The sequence below is a fragment of the Calliphora vicina genome, chromosome 2 (assembly GCF_958450345.1).
Source record: "Calliphora vicina chromosome 2, idCalVici1.1, whole genome shotgun sequence".
NCBI lineage: Eukaryota > Metazoa > Arthropoda > Insecta > Diptera > Calliphoridae > Calliphora > Calliphora vicina.
This window is the reverse complement of record NC_088781.1, coordinates 100,195,828-100,214,722: the sequence shown is the minus strand read 5'-3', so window position 1 is coordinate 100,214,722 and position 18,895 is coordinate 100,195,828. Positions and strand designations below refer to the sequence as shown.

The 18,895-nt window shown below is 30.2% G+C and overlaps 2 protein-coding genes across 3 annotated transcripts; one reads left to right on the top strand and one right to left on the bottom strand.

Moving 5' to 3' along the window:
- The first annotated feature begins 7,069 nt into the window (after positions 1 to 7,069).
- On the top strand, positions 7,070 to 12,627 carry LOC135950053 (uncharacterized). The gene is made up of 4 exons (XM_065499547.1): positions 7,070 to 7,331; positions 10,915 to 11,130; positions 11,188 to 11,328; positions 11,999 to 12,627. Exons 1-4 carry the CDS (start codon positions 7,259 to 7,261, stop codon positions 12,499 to 12,501), a joined length of 933 nt encoding a protein of 310 aa, XP_065355619.1. The 5' UTR covers positions 7,070 to 7,258; the 3' UTR covers positions 12,502 to 12,627.
- Positions 12,628 to 12,804: 177 nt separating this feature from the next.
- Positions 12,805 to 17,961, bottom strand: fon (fondue). Of its 2 annotated transcripts, XM_065499545.1 has the most exons (6): positions 17,814 to 17,961; positions 15,733 to 15,748; positions 15,583 to 15,603; positions 13,896 to 15,145; positions 13,246 to 13,829; positions 12,805 to 13,077 (listed from the first exon to the last, which is right to left on the bottom strand). In XM_065499545.1, the coding sequence occupies exons 1-6, from the start codon at positions 17,860 to 17,862 to the stop codon at positions 12,925 to 12,927; spliced, it is 2,073 nt and encodes a 690-aa protein (XP_065355617.1). In that variant the 5' UTR covers positions 17,863 to 17,961; the 3' UTR covers positions 12,805 to 12,924. The 2 variants fall into 2 exon arrangements, with proteins under 2 accessions (XP_065355617.1, XP_065355618.1); XM_065499546.1 differs by lacking the exon at positions 15,583 to 15,603.
- Between the last annotated feature and the right edge of the window lie 934 nt (positions 17,962 to 18,895).

Genomic DNA, 18,895 nt, shown 5'->3' with positions numbered 1-18,895 from the left:
GAAATACTCTAAAACTAGATTTTATTTGTACGGAGGTCCAATGATGGAAGAAGTCACCAAAATAGTCGATAAAACTGGTGACTTGGAGACACTTGTCCCCAAAACATTGCCTAATCCGTCTGAAATTATAAAGCGAATTTTGATAAAATTTTAAACGTTAGTTCCTCCAGCCAAACAAGAATTAACTAACAGCTTGTTATATATACATCGAGAGCGAAGGGTTAGATTGGACCAAATCCGTGAAAACAGTTTGATACTTGTTTTCTTTGAGAAAATTAATTCAGACTTGAATCGGTTGAGGCATATCTATGTCACAAAAATATTCGCAAAAATGGAATATTTTGATATTTTAAACATGATGGGTGTTTAATGGTACTTTTTTAAATTATTTAACATATCGACATAAAACTTAGCTGATATGCTTCTGAGTGAAGTAAGAAATAAGGATAGGTTGCTTAATGGTATTAAGGTACCATAAAGAGAAAACTTTTCATTCCTCAAATGTTAGTTTTTTAAATTTCTATAATAATTGACCTAAAAACAAGAAATTAAGCTGAGAGTGTTAGAAACCATAAAATTGGGAACATGAGAATTTACAAAAGAGGACTTAATAGTGTTTTTTTTCTTCCATTGGTACTTTTTTAATTCTGTATATGAACAAACTCGTCCTTTTTTGGCTTTTGGTTAGAATAAATTAATCACAGATTCTCCATCCACTTGCAACACTATTTATCGACTTATAGCCAGGTTTATGTTTCAGTTCATTTACATTTCAATAAGAGTGGGCGACGAAGTGCACCAGTTACTTAATAAATCGAAAAGAAATTAAAAAAGGATTAGGATTACAGCTATATTCCATGTAAACTATGGAAAAATGGCAAAATTTTTAAAATTAAAAAATGTATCAAGTATTTTTAAACAAAATATTTTCAGATAACTGGATTTCTATAAGGATCGAAGTTAGTTTTAAATGTCAAATCCAATTTTGAATCCTTTTTGTATAAATTTGGACCAAAATTCTTATACTGACAATGATTGTGAAGGGTATCGAAAATGATTCAATATCTGTTTCACAGATTAAATTTAAACTAAAGTCCACAAAAAATGTTTGATTTTTATTACCCAAATACATACACTTTAGTTATAAATAAAATTATGAATATTTAAAAAGATTTTAATTAATTTCATGTGCATTTTGTTGTTTATTTTTTTGTAACGTAATGAAGGTATAATTAAAACACAGATCGCTGTCAAAAACGATGAAAATTAAAATTGTAAAATTATTAAAGTATCGAAGAACAATAGTGACATACAGCAAACAACATCGTTGATTAACGATGGGAGAATTAAAGCAAAATTTCCAAACATTACAACAACATTTAATATAAAGAACAAAAATTAAAAAAAAAAACAGAAATTAAAGTTAAATAAGTCGGATATACATCGTTGCTATTATTGTTTGTTTAAAACACACACTGACGTTTTTACAATTAAAAGTTGGCAAAGAACATTTACACGATTCCCTACAACATTCATTCTTAAATGATCTCTGAATAAAAATTAAATGATCTCTGAATAAAATTTGTTATGCCCAAAACTAAATATATTACATATATATCGGTGTTTTCTATTTTTTGATTGCTATATAAAAAATATATGTATGTATATATTTTCGTTTTGAAATATGAATTCTTCTATCACCACTCTCAGAGATCAGAAAGCTCTTGGGCCTCTCGGTCACCCCCTGCTATTGAGTTAACAGATATACATGACAATATAAATGAATGCCGGTTGACAAGAACTGACATAAAAGAGCTTGGAAATGTCAAAACCTCCGGAACGACAGGAGGTTGCACTGAAAATTAAATAAGAAAATCTTCTGGTTTGAACTATCGTTTTACTACAATATAAGCGATCATACACTCCATACATCGGTTATCATATTTTAGCAATTCATGATATTTTTTTAACTATATCCCCAGCAAACCATCTCTATTACCATATTAAATAAAATACCAGATTTAGGGTACAAATAAAAACGCGCGCAAATGTGATGAGGAAAAAACAAAAAAGCTCAAATAAAGAAAAAACAATAAAATAGCAAAAACGTAGATTATCATGTCTGATTAAAGACAATTACTTTGTCCGGCCACAAAAACGGCAACAACAAATTCATTATTATATCAGGTATAAACTCTGTATCAGAGAAGGTGATCACAACAACCACAAAAACTGAACAGAAAATCACCCCAAACCCAACTTTATCTTAAAACATGCTACAAACATTTAAAATGAGAAACATTTTATTTATTATACTTAGTTGTTGTTTAGTCTTTTTTTAACAATAAAAATAATAAAAAATAAACAATTAATACCGCCTTTGGCTAAATTTATATAAAAAAGGGTTCGCGAAACACTACGAATAAAGGGGAACATTTACTGTCATTTTAATGTAAATCCAGTGTTTAAACAAAATGTGTATTAAATGCCGTATTTAGTTCCAACTTTTATGTATCAAGATAAGATTGTATAATACTTGTAATGATATTCTCATTAAGTATAATTCAAATTGTTAAGGGATGTCTATTTATATTAAATTACAATTTTACTTTACAGTTCTCCTAAAAGTATGCTACACATTTTTACTTTACATAGCACAGTGAGATCGATTATAAAAATAGTGGATTGAAAGGACTGAATGAACTACAAATTGATTCGAAACTTAAACTATAACAAAACTTTTCTTATTATTTTGCAAATTTTTTTTAATTGTTAAAAAAATCACAACTTTAAAACTCCATGTCCATGTCCAGTTAACAAAACTGTGCTAAAGTCAATTTTTCAAATGCAAATATTCCACATTTAGTAACCAATACTGCAAATTAACGAAATAAGCTTTTTGTTTTTGGTAAATATTAAATTCAGTTTGGCATTGCATTGTAATCACTTAATACATTTTGTTGAAAAGCCAGTATTGCTTTCAAAGATTCAATTGCTTGTTTAAATAATTTCGTGAGTTATAATGAAGAAAGTGAAAATGGAGAACAATAAATTAAGTAAGTAATTAATGTTTTTTGTTAAATATGTGATAAATTTGTTTGACTTGCTTGAAATATAGCCACTTTTTTTGTAACATAACCTTAAAAGTACTGCGATTGTTTTCAAAAGTTAACTTCATGGAAGCAAATGAATATATTGAAATATTATAAATGAATTTTCATTTACATTCAATAGCCAATTTTAGCCGTTTTCGAATAATATTATATTTCTTAGGTTATTGCGTTTTAAAAAATCGGAGTTGTTTGAAATTTGTTTTAACGAAAATTAAAATAAGAAAAATTTGATGACTTTTTCAAACATGTATTTGACAAAATTGAAGTTAACATATTTTCTGATGAAGTGGAAAAGAATATAATGCAAACAATGCATTTTTTATACCTTACACCACCATATTGGGGAGGGTACAAGGCATTTGAGCAGATTTTTGTAATGTCCATGAATATTAGTCTAACAGCCACCTTAATTGGGTACATATTTTTTTTTTGGCCCAAGGACAAAGCCTATTGAAGCTGGCTGAAATCGGTCTATTATACCACCTAACTCCCATACCAATTTCCTCCCGAAGTTGGACTTTATCGGTCATAAATGTTTAATTTTTATAGGTATCTACACAAATTTTGCTCCAAATAAGTTTTATATGTATATACGGAATTCATGTCGATTAATTTTATGATTATCAGACCATAATTAGTCATAGCTCCCATATAAGACCAGCTGCCGAAAATCTCTTTAACGTGCATAAATCTCTTAAAAATGTATAGAAATTAATTACACAACCTAATTTCAAGACGAAAATCATTCACGAAAATAAATTATTGAAATTTTAAAAGAATAATTATAAAAGCAAATGAGGCCCTTGCCAAAGTTTTGTTGCAATCTATTTTACTGCATATTGCTGAATACATTTTTGAGATACAAATAGACGATGTAATGGAAGCGGAGAAATTAATATTAAGCTGTATTTCAGATCCATTACTTCCCACATAATTTTTAAATAGGCGCTTACAAAAGCGGAAAAGTTCCACACTTCCACCTGAAGTAACTAACTATTATGTTGCAGTAAACCCATGAACGAATTTCACTTTAGCTACCAAGACGAAGAAATTAATGAAAGTGAAGAGGACCTTTTCTTTTAAATTTACAAAATGAATTCGATTTAAGCAATTACTAAAAGTTTTAGTATAAATAAAATAAATTAATGTATTAAGTTTGCATTCATGGTGGTAAAAGGGTTAATTTTTGGTCGTTAGTAGGTTAAATTCCATTTTTTAATAGAGCTATTCTTACTTATGAAATTCTTTAAGGTTTTGGTTTGAGTACCATGATTTTGTAGTCGTTATTAATTTAGCACAGAAAAAGTGGTCATTTGACCTATAGTGCTATGGCTGGATCAATGGTGGGTCTCTACAACCCTGTTGTGGAAACTAGCTTCAGTGATGGTATTTAAAAATGATGTACCTCTAAATAAATATTTGTAAACACTTTTAAAAATTCAATTCAGGATTATGACAACAGTTCTCCAAAAATTAAATGCGATCAATGGACAATAAATGATTAGCCGCAGAACAAAAGGTTTTTTTGGTATTTTTATAATATTTGGGTTGAAATCTTCTACACCATTTCCAATTGTATTTCAGAAATTTCTAATTATATTTCAGAAAATTCCAATTGAATTTCAGAAATTTCCAATTATATTTCAGAATTTTCCATTTATATTTCAGAATTTTCCAATTATATTTCAGAAATTTCCATTTATATTTCAGAATTTTCCAATTATATTTCAGAATATTCCAATTACATTTCAGAATTTTCCAATTATATTTCAGAAATTTCCATTTATATTTCAGAAATTTCTAATTGTATTTCAGAAATTTCCAATTGTATTTCAGAATTTTCCAATTGTATTTCAGAAATTTCCATTTGTATTTCAGAATTTTTAATTTATACTTAAAAAGTTTCTAATTGTATTTCAGAATTTTCCAATTGTATTTCAGAAATTTCTATTTGTATTTCAGAAATTTTCTTTTGTATTGCTATTAGAATTTTCTGAAATACAAATGGAAATTTCTGAAATACAATTGGAAAATTCTGAAATACAATTAGAAACTTTTTAAGTATAAATTAAAAATTCTGAAATACAAATGGAAATTTCTGAAATACAATTGGAAAATTCTGAAATACAATTGGAAATTTCTGAAATACAATTAGAAATTTCTGAAATATAAATGGAAATTTCTGAAATATAATTGGAAAATTCTGAAATATAAATGGAAAAATCTGAAATATAATTGGAAATTTCTGAAATATAATTGGAAAATTCTGAAATATAAATGGAAAATTCTGAAATATAATTGGAAATTTCGGAACTTCAATTGGAATTTTCTGAAATATAATTAGAAATTTCTGAAATACAATTAGAAATTTCTGAAATACAATTGGAAATGGTGTAGAAACAATCAAGTCAGCAACATTTTTTTATTTTTTTATTAAGTAAATGGGTTCTAAAAAAAATTGTACTTAATAAAACGTACAACACTATTATAAAACGAAAAATAAAATGTATTTAATTTCAATGTGTAATTTGTTTATATATTAGATCAGGATTAAAAACATTCATTTAAAATATTATCGTTAAAAAAAAACTCATAAAAAATGTACTTTTTTTCTTTATTTTTAAAGGTTCTTTTTCCGATATTAAAATGATTTTATATCAAACATCCTTAACATTTAATGTCGTGACTTATTTCAGTTAGATGTATCTATTGATAAGTAAAAAACTTGTTATAATTTCCAGGTTCATGCAGTTTTTTAAGGGGGCGAAATAATTAAAACTCATTTTACCAAAAATTTTAAATGTGCGAAAAAGTACCTTTTGTTTAAAAATTGTTGTAGAAAAGCATATCTGTATAATTTCTCTTAAAACTTAAATCGATTAGTGAGTTAATGTATTTTAGCAAATATTTATTTAGCAAAATTCCAAAATACTTTTAAAATCCGTTCATATATCCTAAAATTCGGATATATCGTGATCAAAATTTTTAGAATGCATGTTATATTAGAGATATAGCCCCCTTATTCATAATAAATTTTTAATTTTATATAACGTTTATAACACGAAATTTCCATACAAAAATTGTTTTATAAACCTGTTATAAATTTAAAAATGAATTATGAATAAGGCCTTAATACTTGGATTTTAATTGTTAAAACTAACGTACAAGAAAATTCTTTATTATAATACAGTTCAAAAATATATTACAAAACAATAATGATGTGCAAAGAAAATCTTCTACTCAAATTTTAACAAAATTGTGTATTTGGCCATGTATATAAGATATTTGGTAGTAAAAGACAGTTTTACTGATATTTAAATTGCATGGTATATAAAAATATACGTATTGTTTAGCTCATCAAACAATACCACAATAGTATCACACAGCCCACAGTGCCTTTATTTAAAGTTTAAGAGTGTAATTTAAAAACTACACATAAAATACTATTGTCAACTTTTAGGCGGATGGTAAAATAGCCAATAAATATTCATATTATGTGTTGAAAAGTTGTGACTTGTATAAATATTAAAAACTGTCCACTATTTTATTTTAACAGTTTTTCTAAAGCAATCGATCAACTCAACGTAATCTTTAAAATTCTCAATTCTAGAAACCCTAAAAACTATTTTGAAGAAAAAAAACCCAAAAGATAGAATAAAATAAAAAGTATAAGATTGTAGTAAGTAGCATGAAGATGTTATCGACAACACACACCAAAACGACAATAGACGCTAACAGACGTTAACAATTTAATTTGAAATTAACTGCAGGTAATCTAGCAACAATAACAAAAACAATAATAAATAAAAACATTAGAAAAACGCGTAAATCAACAGATTTTTTTGAAGTTTTTATTTTGTTGTTATTGCTGTTTCAGTTTTTTTTTATTATTTTCCCGAATCCATCAGTTCTAAGATGAATTGTTCTTTAGAACTTGTATTAGTTGTTTTGTAGCATTTGAAGTGTTAAGATTTTAATTAAAAAATAAAAATACAAAAATTAATATTTAATATTTTATTTAAAATATAAAAAAAATTATATATTCATACAATAAAAAATTTTATTTAAAAGTGTTTTATCGTGATTTGTGTATTTGAAACACGCTATCATTCTCTTAATTAAAATTTATTTAGAAATTATTGGCAATGCAAACAAAAATTATTTCTAATTTATTGCGACTGTGTATTTTGATTGTGATTTTGTGTCATTATAGCCAAGGTTTGTTTGAATTAAAGCAAAATTGCAATATGTAACTCGTTTTTTAAAGAATAAACCGGTACTAATTTCGGTATTATAAATTTAGTCACATGATATGCCGAAATGTAGTTCTTTTTTTAAAACATGTAAACTCATTCTAGAATTAACAAGAGCAATTTCAAATATCTAACTTAATTATCTTTAAGTCAATAAGAGCCAAAGAATTGCAAATTGGCAGGTTTATAGTCTGCAAATGGTATTAATCAAAGGCGTTACTTAGAAATTAGTTCTAAGTAATTTGTACAAAAGTGAATCAGAATTGCCGCATAATCAACATATTTATGACTGCTCAAACAGTATTCCGGAGGGACATTTGTATGGGTGCTAAGTGAAATCATGAACCGATATTGCACATTTTCAATACCTAACAAACCTTATCAACAGAGAGTCCTATCGTGATTTCAATAGATAGACAGACGGACGGACATAGCTAGCTCGTCTTAGAATTTCATAAGGACCCAGAATACTTATACTTTTGTGGGTCTGTGATGAATATTTCAATGTGTTACAATAAATACTTTAAATTTAATGATAAAGTGATTTCGTTAAGAAATATTTAAAATTATAATTAGTGTAAAATTCGAACGGATTAAAATATCATAGTAAAATGTACAACATTGAAAATCAAAAAAGTGCAAAATAAGAAATGAAGACTTTAAAAAAATATACATTCAAACCTTAGGTTAGATTAGATTCCATGGGCAGCCACTCTTCAAGCATCTTACTTGGGTCCAAACTTGGGTTCAAAACTGATCACATTGTGATACCTAAGGGGTAAACAATTTATTATACGTCCGTTGTCTCCAAATTAAACCAACCAGATTCCCTGATGAAGGAGTATATTCGTCTAAGGCTCATCCTTCATAGCTCATCTAAGCATTATAGTCATGGAATTCCGAGGATTCATTTCCTCAAGTTTATCAGAGCCGGTACTTTCCAACCTTAATATCTCTTGATCAAAAAGAGATAAATCATTTCTGTATATATTTGCAAATATTTTAAGTGCTGAAATATAGTACGAAGTGCTGGACAATTACAGATAAGTTGATAAATATTTTCAACGTCTACATTATCCTGATAACTCCTACAGAATTCACTATAAGGTAATCCAATCCTTCTAGGATGAGTGCCGAGTTTACAGTGCCCGGCAGGCTTGCCAGTCTTTGGGATTTTATAAGTTTTTTGGGGACAGAAAATTTCGTTTGGAGACTGGGGATTTTATTTTAAAATATTTCGGGGATTTTATTGGGATAAATTATTTAGGATTGGTTTGTTTTTATTGTCTGTAATAGCAATATGTTACCAATAAGTGAACTTAATTTCAAGTTCTTTGAATAGAAAATAGAGATGTTTAGTGCTAATAAATGTACGTATCATAACATATAATATGATACAATCTTTAAATCCAAATCAGTATTTCCAAAAAGTTTTCTAATTGTCGAATTTCAGACCAAACTGACCAGATCAAAACAAAATTTGAATTTACAATGGATTATTCTCAAATCGGTTTATGTTAAATCTTTGGTAAAAAAATATACCAATACTAATTTTATATAAAATTTGTAACGATGTGTTACGAGGTGCAGTTCAACCAATTGGAATGAATATTTTCTAAATAAACTTTGACTAATTCATAAAAATGTTGGTTAGAAGGAAACTTTTTAATATTATAACAACTAATTTGTTTGGTTATTGGCTAATTAATTTTATATGAAGTTTAGTTTTTGTAAAAAAATCAAGAAAAACCATATTTGGGTATTTTTGAGGATATTTTCAATTTTAGTTGGGGCAGCGATAAAAAGTACCTGGCATCCCTGGTGCCCGGTGATAGCTGCCTCCATATTGATCAGTCGTAGTATCAAGAGAGAAGCCGTATGCTTTTGATTCATCAAAGCAATATCGTCCTTGAGATTGTGAAAGTATTTTGGTTAACTTCGTTACCTTATCTGAGCGAGCTCATAGGAAATCTATATCCTCATCAAGTGCCTGTTTAGCCAAGTATATACATATTTAAGCCTTTAATTCCCATTGGAACATAGGGCCACAACAAATGTTTTCCATTGTATTTTATCATTATATAACAGTTTATTCCCACTCATACATCATGCTCATGCAACTCGTTCTCAATTTGTCGTCTCTAAGTATTTGCAGGTCTGCCAGGTCTCCTAGAACCTTGGAGTTATATTCGACGGACTGTCTAGTTATATTCCCAGCTAATCAAATTAACGCAATCGTATACTCAAACCCAAAGAAACCTGATTTGTGCTATTCCACAAATCATGATTTGATATCGTGGCTGGCCAGAATATTCTATATACGCCTGAGGCAACAGTTTACAAAAGCTTGTATAGTAATCATTTCGCGACTCGATATATTCTATGTTTCGCAGCCATATAGAAGCACAGATTTCACATTGCTGTTAAAAACCTTGACTTTGGTGTGAGTTGAGATATTTTGCGATCTTCAGAATTTGTTGAGCGCACTATAAGCGTACCTTGCCTTACAAAGTTTATTCTGAATATCTTCTTTGCTGCCCCCAATTTTTGAAACTATACAGATAGCAAAAGTTTTAAATATCTTCAATGCATTGCCCCGAAAACTGGAAGTTCGTATAGCACGATTAATTTATGCTCATTGATTTGGTTTTGTTGATATAATTTTGTAAGCCAGCTTTAGCTGTCTTGGATTGCATGCTAGAGAAGCGGTAAGATGGAAGACAGAAGTCATCTGCATAGTTGATATCATCTAACCTATCGTTGAGGGCCGAATTAATAGAGTGGTTCGTAACTATGTCAAGTACTATGTTAAACAATAATGGAGACAAAACACAGCCTTTCGACCTCCAACGTTTACATTAATGGGTTTACTTGATGAGCTCTCATGAAGTGCAGAACAATATACTCTGTTGTAGAGCTCCTTTATTAGCTTAATTATCTTATCGGGAACTCATTAGCAACTTTGAGCTTTCCAAATCGCATTGTGTGTAATGTGTCAAAAGCACGAAATTGTGGAATTCATTTTCGATTTGTGCGAGCTTAGTAGTCTCCAGCATACTGCGCAAGTTCCAAGATCCAAATCGTATCATTTTAGAGATTATATTGCAGACTTAGGAATACTATACCCAACCTAAAAGCCATCCTGGATATATACACCTTAGTCAACTCACTCTTCCTTTAAGAGCAGTCCGTATAAATTGAAAGACTCACTGTCTTACGATTTTTACAACTATTATGCCAAAGTGACGCAAGAAAATATGCAAAACTGAGTGCTTTTCATAGTTTCTATTTTATGTCCTCTTTTAATACTACCATACTCTATGGCTTGTTCATATACGATATATGAAACTTGAAATTTTTTTGTTGATTAATGGCAAATTAATGATGAAAGGACAATGCTTACTGACTTCAATACATTCAAAAATCAGAAATAACCAAAAATTAAAAAAAGTCTTTATTATTTAATTTTTATTTTGTACGCTTATGTTTTTTCGTGTAGTATATAAGACAAATATCTTCAAAATTCCTATTTTAACTTGTATTTTTAGGTCAGCAACAGGATGTCTCACCAAAATTGGACTTCGATGAAGCCGAAAATAAAAACAACACTGTTACCGTTGTACCGGGAGTCAAGAAAGGTAGAAATGATGAACGCGACGATGAAAGAGAAAAGGAAAGTGATGGTGAAAAAAGAGCCAAATCAGGACCGAAAATACATGGAGTTCGAGTAACAGTGGACACGGGTGATACACATAAATCTAAAGGTAAATTTTTTAAGGCCAAGAAGTAAAAATAATAATATTATAATGGTTTGGTTTCAGAATCCAAGGAAAGTGTAGAAATCACGGATTTGGGCAAGAATAAGAAAAGAGTTGGTATACATACTGATATAACATTCGAGATAACAGCGGAAGGAGATGAACATATCAATAAGACAAGTCGAGAACAGGATGTTGATAAAGGTGGGTAGGAAGAAGTGGGTAATTTCAATTTAGTGTTATCTTATGTATGTATAAATAGTACATAAGTGTTTTTGTGGTGAAACAAATAGGGTTTTAAAGGTTATTTTCTCTAGATATATACAATATAAACAATTATTTCAAAATTCTTACCATAAAAGTGGTAAAAAGCATTTCATACCCTTCTCACGAAGGTGAAGGGTACACAAATTGAGACATTCAATGGTTGAATGGATTAAAGATAAAGTTAAAGAATAAAAATTAACTTCACATATTTATATTCAGGAAATTAGTATCTCCAATAGTTTACGAGCTACCGATCTTTTTATGTTTCTAACCCCCATTAACACGAAGTCTGGTTATGCCTTAACTAATAGTTATATTGTCGGTTAAAATAATTTTTGTATGAAAACTGTCAGTATAACTATTAGTTAAAACATAACCAGACTTCGTGTTACTGGGGGTAAACCACATTATCATATTTTAACAAGTTTGGTTCGATCCAATTTCTGACATTTTCTTTAGAAAGTTCGAAATGGCATTGGTGACAAACCTTCCTTAGACAGCTAATTCGATTGTTAAGACTTTGAAATATTTAATGCTAGACAGGAATATTTCTCAGATTTGAAATAAGTGTTACTTGGTGTATTAACTTTTAAATTTTACTTTACAGAAGATGCTAGTGTGCCTATATATAAGGGACGTGGGGGTTCTAATCATAAAAATCGCAAACCCAACGATCCCAAATCGCACTGGAATCCAAATTTCTCCACCGAAAGAAGAAGTGATACCTCTGGCAGAGCAAATTATCCAGATTACTATCCCGAATATTATCCCAATAATGTACCAGTTTATATTGGCTCTGCCGATGCTAGAGGTGCTGGTAGTCCTATATATCGTTCATCGGATGGTTGGAACAGTTATATTCCGCGTTGGACTACTGAACGTTCAATGTATGTGGATGCCTACAACAAGCCTAATGATGTGTCGGCCTATAGAAATAATGCTTGGAAGCCCTGCTATTGTCTGACAAACGGCAATGAATATAGAAGACGACGAGACAACAGACCGCATTATCATTATCAACCTCAGGGTTCGGTAAATGTTGTTAAGCCCACCAGTTCATTGATTGAAATTGTTGATGGTAAATTGGAATCAACATTCTCGAGAAAGTAGTGATTTTGTATGAACGAACACACTTGGTGTCTGTAAATAATTTGTATAATTTAAAATTAAAATATGTGTTTACTTAGTTTAGAATGTGATTAAATACATGCATATATGTACATATTTTTTCAAGAAGTGTGTCAGTCAATCTGTATTAAATAATTGACTTGGTTTTATTTACGTTTTAAAATTAACAAATAGTGATCGTAATTTCCTAGAATTCTTATCAATGTTGTCTATTTTATAATTAACGCAATGATTACGAAATTGTTTTGAATTGATGTTTTTTTATTTGAAAACAGGGAGACAGTGTTTGTTTTTATTAATTTCGTAATTTTATTTATTTTTAAATAAATAATCTTTAATCTTATAAATTACATGAATCTCGCATGAAAATTCAACACAAAAAATTAAATATCTATGTAATTAGATTTATGTGTGGAGACTGTAGCTGCTTACTTTGCCGTTGTCATCAAGTGTGGTGGTGGCGGCTGTGTAGCCAGCACGACGACCATTGATGTCGTAGTTTTCACTTTCGCCAGTGGACAATTCCTTGTAGTTTTTCACTTGACCATCGGATCCGAACTGCAAAAAAAAATAATGTTTTTATTTTAGCAATTATGAGAGATTCAACTTTAAAAAGTTAACAAAATTTTTAGATCCTTGGAATCATATTTGAATACAAATTCTGGAGAAACTAAACATAGGCGCGATATGGATTTAGTTTAATATTTTTAATAAAATTAAACTCACCTCAGATTGGCTGGACCATTTGGAGGCTTTTTCCCATGATTTGGTTTTGTAACCAGCATTTCCGGCACCAGCACCGACACCAGAAAGACCACCAAAACCTCCGAAGCCAGCAGCATTACCACTTTCCAAGTTAGCGTTGAATTGACTGCCACCAGCACGAGTGCCACCAACAGACATACCTTGAGCTTGCATTTGAGCTAAACGTTTAGATTCGTCAATGTGGGTGTGTAATCCAGAGGAGCCTGTTCCCAATAAGGAACCAGCATTGAAGGCAGACTCAGCTCCGAATTGAGAGCCAAATTTGGATTCGGCACCGAATGAAGAACCGAATTTAGATTGTGCACCGAATTGAGTACCGAATGAAGATGCATCAGTGAAAGCACTGTTGGCACCGAAACCAGCTTGGTGACCAGCACCGAAGTTGGAAGCAGCTTGGTGAGAAGCACCGAATTTAGAAGCCGCTTGATGAGAAGCACCAAAGTTAGAAGCAGCTTGATGAGAAGCTCCGAAGTTGGAAGCAGCTTGGTGAGAAGCAGCAGTGTTGAACAAAGAGTTAGTGTTACCAGCAGTCAAAGCAGCGGAACCTACCAATAAAAAAAAAAAGTATAATTAATGAATTTCTAAGTTTATCACCAATTAAAAAATCTCACCGTAAGTGGCGGAAGGAGCTGTATAGTAACCAGTCTTGTAGTTAGAGTTAGCACCAGAGGTAAGACCACCAGTAACTAAAGAGCCCAATTGAGAACCAGTAGTGGAACCAGCAGTGCTTTGATGAACATAAGAGCTGGTGGAAGGAACAGTGTGTACAATCATCTGAGGTTGAGAGGCAGTGGTAGTAACTTTACGGTATTTCATGTAGGATTCTTGACCACCAGCTGGGGAGGTGACAACCATTTGTACGGGAGCTTGTTGGACACGTTCTTCCTTAATGTGCACATACTTTTCTGAACCACCCGAGGGAGTATATTGGAAGACGGGAGCTTGGTTTTGTACGCGACGTTCTTCATGATTAATGTAATTTTCGGAACCAGAATGGGCAGGGTAGTGGATGACGGGAACGGCTTGGTTTTGTACACGACGTTCTTCATGATGAATGTAATTTTCGGAACCACCAGAGGGAGAAGTATAGTGGACAACGGGAACGGCTTGGTTTTCAACACGGCGTTCTTCATGACGAACATATTTCTCAGAACCGCCAGTAGAAGGAGCAAACTGAATGATAGGAGCAGAAGTTTGAGTTTGTGTACGACGTTCTTCGTGGTGAACATAGTTTTCAGAACCGCCAGTTGAGGGTACGGTGTATATAACGGGATGGGCAGCATTGGATAGACGACGTTCTTCATGATGATAGTATTTTTCCGAACCACTAGAGGGAGAAGTGTAGACGAGAGGAGTGGCAACTTGATTTTCGCTACGATGTTCTTCATGACGCACAAAACTTTCATGACCGCCCAGACCACCGCTAACAACTACTTCGGGAGCAGCATGATGAACATTTTCGGCTGCAGAGCTTTCCATGTATGAAGTTGAACCAGCACCACCGGCAACGGGAATAACAACAGCGGAACCTCCTTGAGCACCAGAGCTGTGTACACCATGCATACCGTGACTGGCAGCAAAGTTAGCATTGCTGCCAAAAGATGAAGAGGAAGCAAAGTTGGCATTGTGACTGGCACCAAACTGGGAACCAGCAGAGGCACCATAGCCAGCAGAGGAACCATAACCAGCATTGCTATCAGCACCTGACACACCAGATGATGAGAAACCCACAGTGCCAACACCTACTCCACCTACACCTCCATAAGATCCAACTTCTTCGTATTCAGCATGTTGACCATCCAAAACATCAGAAATCTTCTTCTTAGCCTCTTCTAAAGTTTGATGGTGTTGACTGTAATGTCTGGAATACCAATTCAGTATAAATAATATTTTAAAAATTTTAAGCGGTTAAATAAACATTTCCAATTGTTTGTCGAATATGGGTTACTAAGCGATAAACAAGGATTTGTTTAAAAACTCTCTTGAATAATCCATTAGTTTAAAACTTTGTTTTGAATCAGAGATCTTTCATATTTTACGAAATTTAGTTTTCTAAACAAAGTACTGTAGTTCTCAAAAATCTGGTTCGAGTCTCTGCTAATGATCTCTTTCATATCTATTTCTTAGCAATTTCACAAACAATTGTAAATGTTCTTAAATTTTTTGTATCAATGAATTTTTAATTTTATAAAATAAATTTTAAAATAAGATTGTTAATGATGTTGTGTACCAAGCCAATTAGGAATTAATAAGTTAATTGAATTAATTTCTCATTCCATTTATTGTTGAGGTACTTACAATGTATGAAAATCAACTCCTCTAGAAAATTGCAAAAATTATGAAAAATAAAATGAAACAAAGAAACAAATGTTGATAAATTAATAAAATAGTTTTTTGAACTCTAAACAAAATTATGAATGCAGACCGGAAATCCAAGATAATATTTACCTCTCATGTAATTCTTCTGCAAAAGATAAAGAAACAAAATTTTAATTAATAAATTGAACTATTTTATAAATTAAACTTAAAAACAGGATGTCAATTAAAAATAAATTGTATGATTTAATAAGAATGATTTTATATGTACACATTTATGTACATTGTACATATTTAAACAGACAGTTATCAAATTTCATTTGAAAGACCTTGACTTTAATTCTTTTCTTTAGCAATCAAAAAGGTTATCAGTTTTGCTGATAAAATCCTCATATTTAATAAAATTATAATAAAAATATTTGACACTCAATTAAAATAATCTCTTTTTTACTTAAGATTTTTAAATATTTAATATTCTGCTCAAAATTCATTTAGTTCCACTAAAAATATGGTATCTTTTTCAGTTCTTTCGTTACAAATACCATGATCAAAACTGAATGTTTGTTAGCATCAGATTCTTGATCAGACATAGATATTATCATTACTCTCATCTTGTAGCCCTACAGTTTGAAGCTAAATCAGATGATTGCATCCCTACTGTGATTTCAAAGAGATTTCGGACAACACAAGATAGTGAAAGGCATTTAAAATATTAATGAAGTACCTAAGGAGAAAATTTGGGGAAATTTTTGAACAAATATGTTTCAAACGATTGAAACTTCTGTTTATATTTAAAAAAAAGTACTAAACTGTTTACTCAGATTTGTCCCAATCTACGCCTTTATATTCGAGATCCAAATAACACCCTGTTAGTTTTGGTACTTTTTAGTCCCCATTGAAAGGAATAAAAGTACCAAACACCTGTCTGCAAATATCTTGTTTTTGGAATCAGTAATAGTTTATAGGATATAAGTTTAATGATTTGGAACGTTTATCCCCCTAAACCTATAATTTTCCAAAAACTCCTTCTATAGTCAAAATTTAATGTCTATACCTCTTGATGCTGAATCAGTCAGTCACCCAGTAACGCTACTATTTTAGATGGCAGTGTTATAAACTGGCTACAGAACTCAGTAGAACTACACGACCATTAACCATAGCCACAAAGAACGGAAAACATTTCGAAAATGAAGAAAATTGTACTTTGTAATTGTGATCAATTGTCAAGAGCAGATGATAATTTTTTTCTCGCGATTTTGACTTCAAATCTATTAATACTAATAATTTGAATCCACATATGGAAAAAAATTTGAAATAATATTTAAATAGTATTTTTTCCACTCTCAAAATTTTTAATTATTTTAATACTTTCTATTCAATGTTCTGTAGTACAAATAGAAAATGTTCTATAGAAAAAACAGTTATACACTACATAAACCGTTATACAAAACATTTTCTATAGAAAAAACAGTTATACACAACATTTCTATAGAAAAAACAGTTATACACAATATTTTCTATAGAAAAAACAGTTATACACAATATTTTCTATAGAAAATACTGTTATACACAATATTTTCTATAGAAAATACTGTTATACACAATATTTTCTATAGAAAATACTATTATACACAATATTTTCTATAGAAAATACTGTTATACACAATATTTTCTATAGAAAATACTGTTATACACAATATTTTCTATAGAAAATACTGTTATACACAATATTTTCTATAGAAAATACTGTTATACACAATATTTTCTATAGAAAATATTGTTATGTACAAAATGTTCTACAGAAAATACTCTTATGCAGAAACTTTTCTATAGAAAATATTGTTGTACACAAAATTGTGTATGGAAAAACTGTTATATATGGCAATGTCTGTAGAAAAACGTGATATTCTAGAGGAGAAAACATTTTGCGTTTTATAAGCTTTTAGAGTTTGGGTACAGGAAACTCATTACTTTTAGTATAACTTAGTAATGAGAAGGTAATTAAACTTGTGGTATCACTACAAATAGTTGTTGATTAAATAATAATTAAAATTCACGCATTAGAAGAGTCTAACGATACTAAAGATTGTACAGATCTCATTTATTTTTTTTACAGATTTGATTGATTTGCTTATTTTTCATTTTCGTTTTAGAAATTTCATTCACAAAAATAAAACTATGTTTACATATTTACATATAATTTCACACATTACCTGCCACAACAGCACTAAGGCACAAGGCCAATACTATAAAGTATTTCATTTTTAACTTATTTCTATTTAAATTAAATCACTTAAACTTTTTTACTATTTCCTTTTTGTTCGTGTTGCTTCCACCACAAACTTTTCGTTAATGAATTAAATTTTGAATTCAATCATTTATTTGAAGACTGTGTCATCATCTGAATTTCATGAAATACATGGGAAATTGTCTCCGATAAGATTTCGAAAGACTTGAACCCAGGCAGTGATTATGTTGACCTAGAATATTATTTTCATTTGTTTTTTTTTTGTACTGATAATCAAAGATTGTAGAGAAAAATAAAAATAAATAAATAAAAAATAAACTTTTTTAATGAGAACTTACTATAGATCATGGAATTGCTTTACTCAGAATTTAAATAAAATTTGTTAAAAACAGAGATTAATTTTGCTTTCAACGGTCTAATTAAGAAGAAGGTCGTTTTACAAGAATTGTAAATAAAGAATATATTTAAATACAGACGTCTTTTAGTCTTGAAGGTAATACTATGGCAAAGGTGATAAGTTTAATTATAACATAATATTTCGATTCACGATCGTTTCACCACGGACCACAAAAATAATTAAGAATTAACTCCTGAGGTTCTAAATGTTAATTGTCAAATACCCTTGTTTAGAAGTAGAATCGACATGTTTTCGTTCTGTCAGTTACCCTTATGAAATGAAGAATGAAATATATATTTTTTATTTATTTGGGACCTTTATAAATTGTATTAAATATAATTTTACAAATATATATGAAAAAGTTAAATTGGCGATATTTATATTGTATATATTTCGGGAAAATTAACTATTGAGATTTTGGTTGCATTAAATTTGACATGATTTTTACTATCTGTAAAACCGGACACTGAACCCACTTAAGACAAAGTTTTACCACTGTGCCTACTAGACATTATATAGGCCAAGGTTTACATATGTAAATATGAATCGATAACAGCAGGAATCATACATTTTTACACATACACAAATATAGCCGATTTTCAGGCTTCGTCTTATTTGTTTTGATTTGGCTTTATATTAATCAAGTGATA

Excerpts from the sequence above, each read along its gene's own strand:
- LOC135950053 (XM_065499547.1), top strand. The coding sequence starts at position 7,259 with ATGCAAACAAAAATTATTTCTAATTTATTGCGACTGTGTATTTTGATT. Across the intron at positions 11,131-11,187 it reads TGATACACATAAATCTAAAG|AATCCAAGGAAAGTGTAGAA; the intron begins GTAAATTTTTTA and ends GTTTGGTTTCAG. Across the intron at positions 11,329-11,998 it reads AGAACAGGATGTTGATAAAG|AAGATGCTAGTGTGCCTATA; the intron begins GTGGGTAGGAAG and ends TTTACTTTACAG.
- fon (XM_065499545.1), bottom strand. The coding sequence starts at position 17,862 with ATGAAATACTTTATAGTATTGGCCTTGTGCCTTAGTGCTGTTGTGGCA. Across the intron at positions 13,830-13,895 it reads AGCTCCTTCCGCCACTTACG|GTTCCGCTGCTTTGACTGCT; the intron begins GTGAGATTTTTT and ends TTTTATTGGTAG. Across the intron at positions 13,078-13,245 it reads AATGGTCCAGCCAATCTGAG|TTCGGATCCGATGGTCAAGT; the intron begins GTGAGTTTAATT and ends TTTTTTTTGCAG.